Below are 12,500 nucleotides of genomic sequence, written 5' to 3' on the forward strand. Positions count from 1 at the left end.
GGCTGTTATTATCTTCTGCTTATCACACATTCTTACGTGCATCGTTATGGCCTGCTGTGTATACTCCTTCTTATCATGTATTTTTATGTGCCTCGTTATAGCCAGGTGTCATTCCTTCCTGCTTATCTCACCTGTCTTACCTGCTCTATTATGGCCTGCTCGTTATGTCTGCTTAGCCTGCTGTCATTTTACCCTGCTTATCACATCTCTCTTATCTACTCTTTATCTCATATTTCACTTCTTCCATAATTATCACGCCTTCCATGTTTATCAACCTTTTCTGACACCTATCATTCTCTTCTCTGTATCTCCTTATCCCTATCTCTCATTACCCTTTCATTAATTATCTCATCTCTTACTTTATAGCTGCTTTGTTAATGTCCCCTTTCCTCACTCCTTACTCGTTCTTTTTCTTCCTTCAGTCTCTGTCACCTTTATCCCTTCTCCAGCTGTCTTTAATGCTCCCTCTTACTCTTTTCTTCCCCTCCATCCCTCATACACCCCATACACTAAATTCTCCCCTTCCCATAGACTCATACACCCTGCCCTAATCCTGCGTCCCTAATACGTACCCTCCTCCCGCTCCTTATCCCTAATCGTCCTTCAGTCACCGTTGCCTAACACTTCACTTCCCTTACACATACCTCTCACCCTAATACTTCACAGCTCTTGTACACACTCCGCTCCCACACCTACCGTCATTAAACTACACACCTCACACGCACTCTTACACACACACACACACACACACACACACACACACACACACACACACACACACACACACACACGCACACGCACACGCACACGCACACGCACACGCACACGCACACACGCACACACACACACACACGCACACACATTCATCCTCTTTCCACACCTCTCCTCTCACACAACAAACACCTACACACACGCTCCCTCCCCGCTAACACCTCTCCCCTCTACACATATCCCCCTCACCATCCCCCACTTCCTCTCCCTCACCCCACCTAACACATACCTACCTTCTAATTGCCCTCTCTGGCCTGTCCACCTGACTCTACCTTGATCAGATAACTTCTCACAGGTCGATCACCCCAATCAACCACACCTGCACCACGACACCCATTCAACAACACCCACTCACGCCCACTCATACACAACACCCACTCCATAATACCCACACACACACTCATACACACACTTATACACACACTCAAAGATACCCAGTCAACCACATCTCCACTACAAAACTTACTCAAAAACACCCACTCACCAACATCCACTCACCAACACCCATTCAGCAACACCCACTCAAACACCCATTCTACAACACCCACTCAGCAACACCCTCTCAACCCCATCCACTCAGCAACACCCACTTACCAACACCCACTCAGTAAAACAAATCTTGCTTCTCGGTGTCGAAATTAATCCTATTCTTTTGGGGGGCTCTCTAGAAAAATATATTGCTTTCTTGAACTTAAATAAATCCTCAGTCAATCTTCCTCTTCCTCGGTTTACAGAAATAAATCCGTTGCCTTGGCTGTATGTGAATAAAACCCGTTCTTTCATTGTGGCGTGAAAATTAATCCGGTTTTGCTTGTCTCTGTGGAGGTTAATTTGCTTTGCTGTATTCAAATAAATTTTACTTCTCCCTGGTGACATAAATCTTGCTTGGCCACGTGAAAATAAAACACCTTGCATACCTACGTGCAAATATACATAGATAGTTTGAAATAAATCACGTTTTTTTTGGCTACGTGCAAATATATATAGAAACATTGAATTAAATCTCGTACTTGCTTAGCTACGTGAAAATATATAAAGATACATTGGAATAATTAGCTACACGTGGAGAGTTGCAACACTTGGCGATATTTATTTATTTGTTTATTTATTTATTTTGGAACGCTGGATACCGGAGAGTCATTTTCATTTAGGGGTTAATATTGGTAAAAGTGTGTGTGTGTGTGTGTGTGTGTGTGTGTGTGTGTGTGTGTGTGTGTGTGTGTGTGTGTGTGTGTGTGTGTGTGTGTGTGTGTGTGTGTGTGTGTGTGTGTGTGTGTGTGTGTGTGTGTGTGTGTGTGTGTGTGTGTGTGTGTGTGTGTGTGTGTGTGTGTGTGTGTGTGTGTGTGTGTGTGTGTGTGTGTGTGTGTGTGTGTGTGTGTGTGTGTGTGTGTGTGTGTGTGTGTGTGTGTGTGTGTGTGTGTGTGTGTGTGTGTGTGTGTGTGTGTGTGTGTGTGTGTGTGTGTGTGTGTGTGTGTGTGTGTGTGTGTGTGTGTGTGTGTGTGTGTGTGTGTGTGTGTGTGTGTGTGTGTGTGTGTGTGTGTGTGTGTGTGTGTGTGTGTGTGTGTGTGTGTGTGTGTGTGTGTGTGTGTGTGTGTGTGTGTGTGTGTGTGTGTGTGTGTGTGTGTGTGTGTGTGTGTGTGTGTGTGTGTGTGTGTGTGTGTGTGTGTGTGTGTGTGTGTGTGTGTGTGTGTGTGTGTGTGTGTGTGTGTGTGTGTGTGTGTGTGTGTGTGTGTGTGTGTGTGTGTGTGTGTGTGTGTGTGTGTGTGTGTGTGTGTGTGTGTGTGTGTGTGTGTGTGTGTGTGTGTGTGTGTGTGTGTGTGTGTGTGTGTGTGTGTGTGTGTGTGTGTGTGTGTGTGTGTGTGTGTGTGTGTGTGTGTGTGTGTGTGTGTGTGTGTGTGTGTGTGTGTATTTTACGTACGTACGTATGTGTAGATGCATGTACGTCTGTGTTTGCGTGTATGACAAGCATTCTCCAACTGTTTCAGGACTTACAACCATATTCCTTGTATTTCTTTGCAAACCTAGCCTACCCTTGTGTCTCCACTATCTTAGTCTTGCAAGATGGCGTGAAAATGGCATGAAGATTATTACTGCTCCCTGACAACCTCGTCCTCCACATATCATCCTCGAAATTACACCCAAATCACCTTGACCTTGAATCTCAACCTTATTCTTAAACCTTGACTCCTGTTATTATGGGAAAATGATCTTGGCAGTGACTTTTAACTTTATATTTCAAGTTTGACCGCAAAATAGGCAAAAATCTGGACCAGATGAAAGGTGTAGAGTCATTCCAATTCTCTCCTCCACCCACCTTGCCATTGCTCGTATTCTCTTTGGTTGAGGAAGCTCCCTAACATCTTTTCCTGAGCGATTTATTTAGCTCATTACACCTTGCTGTCCTCCTCTGTGTTACATGAATCCTTCCAATATCGCCATACCCTGAAAAAAATAACGTACGGAAGGATATTAGCCAGCCCTATCCAAAAATAAATCGCTAAGGAAGAGGTTTTAGGGAGCTTCCTTACCCGGCGAGAATACAGGTTATGTGATCTTGTTGTATGATGGTACTACAGCGCGTTCTGTTTCTACTACACTAACTACCAATGCTGTCGGTACTACAACTACCACTAGCAATGCTGTCGGTACTACAACTACCTCTAACAGTACGACCACAACTATCACCACCACTACGACTAATACTTCCACAACTACCAGAACTACTACTGCTATTAGTACTTCTACTGCCATCACTACTACCACTACCACAACTACCACTGCTATCAATACCACCACTACCACAACTGCCACAGCTTCCTCCAATACCAAACCACTGTTATCATACAACCTCTCCTGCCACAACTGCAACAGCTACCACAACTTTTAATACTACCACTACTACCAGCTCTAACACCAACGGCCACCTCTGCCAGACTACCACATCACCACTGCTACCACAGTTACCACAATCATCATAACAACCACTACTGCCACTACTACCACAACTAGCTCTACAACTCAACTACTCCTGTTTCAAAAACTACTACTCCTATTTCAAATGCTATCACAAATACTTATAATACAACTACCACAGCTACAACCACTACAGCCATTACCACACTACATATACCACAACAACCACAATTGCTACCACACCAACCTACCACAGCAACCACTACTGCAGGCACTACAACCACAACAAAAAATGATAAGTACCTTAACCACAATTACCACCACACCACAACAACCACAACAACCACAACATCCACAACTACCACAATAACTACCACACCTACCACACTCCATCCAGCACACAATACCTTTATATTACACCCCATTATACTCTTCTATATAATGTCTCTCATAATCTACCCTCACAGTATACCCCCCTCTCCTCCCCCCCTCCAGGACTCCCCCTACCCACAACCCCTCCACAAGCAGGCGGGGGGCGTCGACCCTTACAACAACAACAACAACGACATGGCAGAGGTGAGTTACGTGAGCTATCTGTCTCTAATTCTCTCTCTCTCTCTCTCTCTCTCTCTCTCTCTCTCTCTCTCTCCACTGTTAAAGCCAGATCAACACATTTCTTCCTCAGTTCACACTTCATCCTTACTTTACATAATCTTCCAATTTTCTTGTCTCTATAATTATCTCAATATTTGTCTATGTAAATTTCTCTATATGCCTTCCTTTAAGTACGTATATTAATATTATTTAGTATATAAACACTATTCTCAAAAGCTCTAGCATGAAACCGCCTTCAACATTAATCTGAATGTTAAAATTAATGTTAAATCCATCTTCTGTTCTGTAATCCCCAGTGAATGCTCCTTAATATATGTGGATTTATTTTTTATTTTTTAACCTGTAGTTAATGCTTTTAGATATATTTGCACTGATATATTTGAATTTATTTACTATTTTACTTACTCTGTCTACTTACGTATATGTCACCATTAATTCTATGCAAATCAGTGTCTGTAAAAAAAAAAAAAAAAAAAAAAAAGCATTAGAACACTCACCAACATTACATCAGCCATCAACATTACCACAGCTACCACCATTGTCGCAACTACCACCATTACCCCAACTACCATTACCACAACTACAACCATTACCACAGCTATCAACATAACCGCAACTACCAGCATTATCACAACTGCCGACATCACAATTACCAGCATTACCACAATTACCAACAATACCTCAACCACCACCATCACCACTACTACCAACATTGCCACAACTACCACCCACAACCACCAACATTACCACAACTAACACCCACCCTACCAACATCACAAGCTACCACCATCACCACAACTACCAAAACTACCACCCTTACCGACAAGAAGCAACTTTTTCCCCAACTTCTAGCCCCGAGTCAGCATAACTCAGAATTATAACTATTTTTATTATTAACTCTGCATAATAACTCCAGGTAAAGCAGGTGTAATTAGAAACGATAATGAGGGGGGTGATGGTGGATGTGCTAGACTGTAATTATATACCTGAGACTAAACACTAACAACTCATCATACCTGTCACATCCCTAATTACAGGTAGACTGAGGTAGAGAACACATCAGCCTATTGAAGTAGATATAAAGATTGTAACTACCTGACTATCTACCGTGACTACTAGCTCTTGGTAAATACTCCATACCACTACTACCACACCACTACTACCACAGCTACCACAACTACAACTATCACTGCCACACTTACCACCCCCACCCCCACTAGCACTATTATTAACTACTGCCAAACTGCTACTACTACCACCACAGCTACCATTACTACTACCATTGCTACCAAAACAAACACCACAGTTACTACCACACCTACCACATTAGTCATCACCGCTACATCATTAATTCATACTGCCACAAATACCTCATCTGTTAACATTACTGTAATCACCTCTACCACTATTACTACCACAACTATCACTGTTTCTACCACAATATCCACATTATTACCACATTTTCCACTGTTACTACCACTATTACTATGACACAAAACTCTACACCGTTACTACCACAACTACCACCAAAATTTCTAATCACAGCTACTACTACTACTACTACTACAACTACTACTACTACTACTATTACTACTACTACTACTACTACTACACAACCAGAACTGATACCACTATTGCTACCATACGCATAACCCTCATAATGACTATCATAACCACCATCCCATTTACTACTACCACAACACCCACTATTGCCCTGATAACTACCACAACTACCACTACTGCCACAAGTACTACTATTAACACTACTACAACAACTGCCACAACCATCTCACTTACCACCACTACCACAACTACCACTACTACCACAATCTTCATCCCACAGAAAACACTCAAGAAACGGGCAAAGGTGGCGAAGGAAGTAAGTTAGTGTGTTTTTCCTTCCCTCCTTCTTTCCTTTTTTTCTTCCTTCCTTCCTTCTTTCTTGCATGCCTTTACTTTTTTCAGTCTTTTCCTTCTTCTCGATATCTTTTCTTCCTTCTTATATCTTTTCCTCTCCCATTATTTCTTTTCTCTCTTTATCCTACTTTCCTTCTTCCCGTCCTTCTGTCAGTTTCTCCTTTTCTTTCAACCATCTTTCGTTCCTTTCTTCCTTCCTTCCTTCTTTCCTGCACTTCTTCCTTACTTCCTTTATTTTTTACCATAGACGTGACTAGATGTGCCTTCCTTCTTCCTGCACCTCTTCCTTCCTTCCTTCCTTCCTATTTCTTTTACCATAGATGTGTCCAGATTTGCCTTCTTCCTTCCTTTACCTCTTCTATCCCCCCCTACCTTCACCTCACCCTTCCTTCCTTCCTCCCTTCCCTCCTTATTTCACCTCTTCCTTCCTTCCTTCCTCCTTAATTTTTTTTTTACCATAGATGTGACTAGATGTGCCTTTTTCCCAAATTTCTCAGCCCCGTGTGCAATAAATATAACCAATTTATTTTTTACAGCATTTCTGTTTATCATTATCATGCTTTTATTAACGTCCTTATTAACCCCTCCAGTCCAAGTACGTATTTGCAAACCCTATTCATGCTACCTCCAGACGATTTTTATTCAGCTGAGAGAGAGAGAGAGAGAGAGAGAGAGAGAGAGGGAGGGAGGGAGAGAAGTATGGACGTCGTTGCTTTAATATTGAAAGTTATGTTGGGCAATGAAGAGAGAGAGGGGAGCGAGGGTGAGAGGGAGATAAGGTGAGGGGGAGAGAGAGAGGGTGAGAGGGAGAGAGTGGGGGATGAGGGGGTGAGAGGAGAAATGGTGAGAGGGTGAGAAGAACAGACGGTGAGAGGTTGAGAGGGTGAGAGTGAGGGCGAGAGAGTGAGAGGGGAAGAGAGGGTGAGAAAGATATGAGAAGAAGAGAAAGGAGAGGAGACAAGAGGAAATATGGAAGAGAAAGAGAAGGATATATGGGAGGGAGGAGAGAGAGCAGGGAAGGAGACAGGAAGGGAACAAAGAATATAATTTAATATCGTCCTGCAATTGACTGGGTTACAACTACAGTACTACTACTATCAGACGATTTTATTCAGTTTTGGAGGGGATATTTTCTGAAGAGTCAGGAACAGTCTCACTTAACCCATTCAGAACCAAATATCTCTCCCTAAGCTTAGGAAAATCGTCTGGAGGCAGGTAAAATAAAACAAATTACTCCGCTGGATTGAAAAAGACTAGAGTAAGTGAAACGTGGGTAGCGGCCACCGTAGATTATTTCCATTACAAACTTTTTATTCTTTTATTATTTTATCATCCATTATTTCAACACCAGGCGATTTTTTTTCAGCCCTTGAGGAGACTTACGAACTTGGAGGAGTTACTGTCTAGAGGTTTACTGTCTAGGTTTACTGTCTAGAGCGTTACGTCTAGAGGTTTATTTCCAGTATAATAAAATCGTGTATTGATAAACTAAACCTAAAAAAAAAAAAAAAACTTTCATTTATCTATTTATTTGCTTGCTAATTTATGGGGGACCTAAGCTAACTAACAGAGTATAAAAAAATGTCCAGTACAGTCAAGTGTCTTCTTTTTCATATTTTTTCCGTATCATCAAATCTCCATCTTACTTTTTTTCGTCATCATATCTGTTTACCAAATATCATTTCGTATTTCATATTTTCCCCCCTTTATTCACTGCATTATTTAATTGTGAAGTGTCTCGTCGCTGTAAGAGTGGAATCAAACCCAATATTCTTTACACTGAAACTGATCAGGAAAGTTTTTACAATCCGGCCACTGCTCTCTCGGTATATTGAAAAAAGGAAAGAGAAAACGAGAGAAGATAGGAATAAATACTTTGTGTGTATGTATGTATGTATGTATGTATGTATGACTATATGTATGTATGTATGTGTGGGTGTGTGTATGTATGTGTCTGTGTGTGTTCGTGTGTTTATGGGCTTATGTATGTATGTATGTGTGTGTGTGTGTGTGTATGTGTGTGTGTGTGTGTGTGTGTGTGTGTGTGTGTGTGTGTGTGTGTGTGTGTGTGTGTGTGTGTGTGTTTGTGTAACAAGGCGTGGGGGGACGTGAGTGCTTTATCGATGGGTACAAACAAACACTCAGCCAACTACGCACCTTTTCCTTCCACCACTTTAACACGTGGCTTCCGTTGTTTACTCTCTCTCTCTCTCTCTCTCTCTCTCTCTCTCTCTCTCTCTCATTACCATCTTTAACTTCCACGCTGATATGTGAGGGAAAAGTTAGGCAATTTATGTATATGTCTCTCCAGAATCTTTCGTCTTTCTCTTGACTAAAAATCATTAAATAATATATGTAATTTTCCTAGTAGTCAGATATTATGGTGATGTGATTTCTGGTTATTAAAAAAATAAAAGGAATAGTTTGTTATTGTTCGCACTGAGAGAGAGAGAGAGAGAGAGAGAGAGAGAGAGAGAGATTTCAGAGCTGGACATCATCATCATCATCGTCATCATTACTGTCATTATCCCCGTCTATGTCATCGTCATCACCATCATTAGAGCTGCTGTCCTCTTAACCATCATCTTTTCCACGTACTCATCGTCATCATCATTCATTACCACCATCATAGCCACTGTCATTATTATCATCATTTTTTCCTTCATCGCCATTACACACACACACACACACACACACACACACACACACACACACACACACACACACACACACACACACACACACACACACACACAAACACACACACACACACACACACACACACACACACACACACACACACACACACACACACACACACACACACACACACACACACACACACACACACACACACACACACACACACACACACACACACACACACACACACACACACACACACACACACACACACACACACACACACACACACACACACACACACACACACACACACACACACACACACACACACACACACACACACACACACACACACACACACACACACACACACACACACACACACACACACACACACACACACACACACACACACACACACACACACACACACACACACACACACACACACACACACACACACACACACACACACACACACACACACACACACACACACACACACACACACACACACACACACACACACACACACACACACACACACACACACACACACACACACACACACACACACACACACACACACACACACACACACACACACACACACACACACACACACACACACACACACACACACACACACACACACACACACACACACACACACACACACACACACACACACACACACACACACACACACACACACACACACACACACACACACACACACACACACACACACACACACACACACACACACACACACACACACACACACACACACACACACACACACACACACACACACACACACACACACACACACACACACACACACACACACACACACACACACACACACACACACACACACACACACACACACACACACACACACACACACACACACATTATCCTGCTCAATAGTCAATAAAAGAACATTGAAGTTATGCAAGCGTGACTTAGGGCGTGGGCTGGATGGAGCGTGAGGGAACGAGAGTGCGTGGGAGGGGGGAGGAGGAAATACGTTTGCTTGTTAGTGTGAGTAGGTGCACGCTGCTCAGTTCAGCCCCTTTACACCGATGATGTATTTCTATTATTCTTGCTGCCTACAGACGATTTGATTCAGCATGAGGAGAATTTTCGAAGTGGAAGTTTTAGATATAACCTTCATTAACCGCTTCACTGCTTGGGTGGGATGCCTTCGGGTGGTGGCACTGATATAACCAGGTGGCTTCACTTCCTGGTTATACAAACATCCCTCAGCTCCCCCTCTGTACCCTGAGAAGGAGGATGCTAGACTGCAGAAGGACAACTTTAGCTTGCAGTCCACAGGGTTCACGTTTCAGATGAATCTGGGACTATAACAAGAACAATAACAACAACAACAACAACAATTACTACTAGTACTACTACTACTATTACTACTACTACTACTACTACTACTACTACTGCTGTTGCTGCTATTACTACTACTACTATTATTACAGTCTACAACTATCACTGTTATTATTATTATCTGCCAAGTGTGCTTTAAGAGCGCGTGACGAGTAAGCGAGCGTTTGTACATACTCCTATCATCATAATTTCATGTTGGTGTAAACTTTCAACTTTTCTGGTGTGGTAGCTGAACAGTAACTGAAGAATAATTGTGCTAAAATATATACTTTCTCACGTTTTCTCTCTCTCACGTTTTTTTCTCTCGCGTTTTCTCTCTGGATGTGCATATAACGAGACACCGTAGCATTTATCACACACGCAGTGTTCAGTAATCTGCTCCAGACTTGCCGTGTTAACGAGCTGCGTCGGTAAACGCTTGGCTATTGATCGAATGATAAAACCAAGAAATGGGGGGCGATTTCCCATGCTGATTGCGCCTCCTAAGCGTAGAAAAAACGTTCATGCAAAGTTATGAGCGTAATATCCGATATTTAATTGTTAGAATTTGCGCAAGAAAACCTAGCGTTACAAGAGGGAATCTTTTTAAATTTGATTTGGCATTCGAGCATGCCAATTGAAGCCCTCGGTGCATTTCCATGGAAAGCTGGGATTCCAAGGGGTTTCTTTGGTATTACTAGGAAATATTTAGCTAAAAACAAAATAGATTGACTGTATCTACTACCTGCTGAAATAATCTCTTCTCTATCTCTCATTGTAGAAAAGTTATTAGCCTCTGAAACCCATCGTGGTCGGGCCGTGTCGTGTCGTACAGGGCAGGATTGTGTCGGGCCGCTCATTTTTCAGCTGAACGTAGAGTAAACATCGCTTCGCTCGTAATTATTACTGCTACTAATACTACTCTTTCTACTACTACTTCTGTCGACTACTACTGCTACTACTTCTACTACTACCAGTACTACTACTACTACTCCTACTCCTGCTACTACTCCTACTCCTACTACTACTACTACTATTACTACTGCTACTACTACTACTACTACTACTGCTACTGCTACTGCTGCTACTGCTGCTGCTGCTGCTATCATTACTACTACAACAACGACTACCACTTTTTTGTCTACATTAAAATCACCTCCATCCATATGGGAATTATATGGTGAAGCTCAAAACCAACCTTCGTAATACGGTTCACAACAACAACAACAACAACTACTACTACTTCTACTACTACTACAGCAGATCCCTCCTTAAGTTTAATCAAATCGCCTTCTGGTAGCTTACTAAACTAAAAATCGCGTCTTATGAGAAAAAACAGTAACTCTTTTTCACCCCCTCCAGCTGCTTACTGTATCTCCTGTCTTCCGTCTTTCTTCTATCTTCCTGCCTATCTAGTCTATCCATACTCAGTTCTAGTATTTTCTGTTTTCCTTTCCTTCTCTTCTTCCCTTCACATTCCTGTTTCTGTCATGTCTGTCAGCCTCACTTTCCTATATTCATCTTCCATTTCATCTGTTGTACATTTCCTCTTTATTTCGTCTCGTGTTCCACCCCACTTTCTTTGAGAGAGAGAGAGAGAGAGAGAGAGAGAGAGAGAGAGAGAGAGAGAGAGAGAGAGAGAGAGAGAGAGAGAGAGAGAGAGAAAGGGGGGGGGAGTAAGTTAAACGTGGGTCTCATTATCCGTAGACTTTTTATCCACTTTATAGTACAATAGGTTACTCTCCCATCATGCATACAGTAATATTAACATATATTTCCCCACCTTCTTCCTTCCATCTCGGTCTTTCCATCTTTCTCTTCCTTCTGTTCCCTTTCCTCATCCCCTTTTCTTCTCGCCTACCCTTACTCCTTCTCTTCCTCTTTCCCTTCTCTCTCTCCCTCCCTTACTTCTTCCCTCCTGCTCCCTCCCACATACCTCTCCCTCGCTCACTCAACAAATTTCATTTCCATTGACGACATGCGCTGGCACATCACGAACATTCACAGCCTCACATACGTCCTCCATTGTGTTGCAAGTTTTGTAATAAACAAAAACACCCCCCCATACACACTCACACCCACACTCGTATACACCCCCCAAACACACATACAACCCCCACACACACATACACCCCACACACACATACACCCCACACACACATACACCCCACACACACATACACCCCACACACACATACACCCCACACACACATACACCCACACACACACTTACCCCCCACACACTTATACAC

At 42.6% G+C, this 12,500-nt stretch overlaps 1 protein-coding gene across 1 annotated transcript in view; it reads left to right on the forward strand.

The window, feature by feature from the left end:
* Positions 1 to 12,500, forward strand: part of LOC145409281 (uncharacterized) — a 74,032-nt gene that overhangs the window by 13,723 nt on the left and 47,809 nt on the right. Inside the window, exon 2 of the mRNA XM_080279760.1 lies at positions 4,152 to 4,260. Coding sequence (XP_080135886.1) covers positions 4,152 to 4,260 — 109 coding nt within the window. The remainder of the gene's footprint in view (positions 1 to 4,151; positions 4,261 to 12,500) is intronic.

The sequence above is a fragment of the Coenobita brevimanus genome, chromosome 80 (genome assembly GCF_032717465.1).
Source record: "Coenobita brevimanus isolate Jiangsu-jjx chromosome 80, ASM3271746v2, whole genome shotgun sequence".
Lineage (NCBI taxonomy): Eukaryota > Metazoa > Arthropoda > Malacostraca > Decapoda > Coenobitidae > Coenobita > Coenobita brevimanus.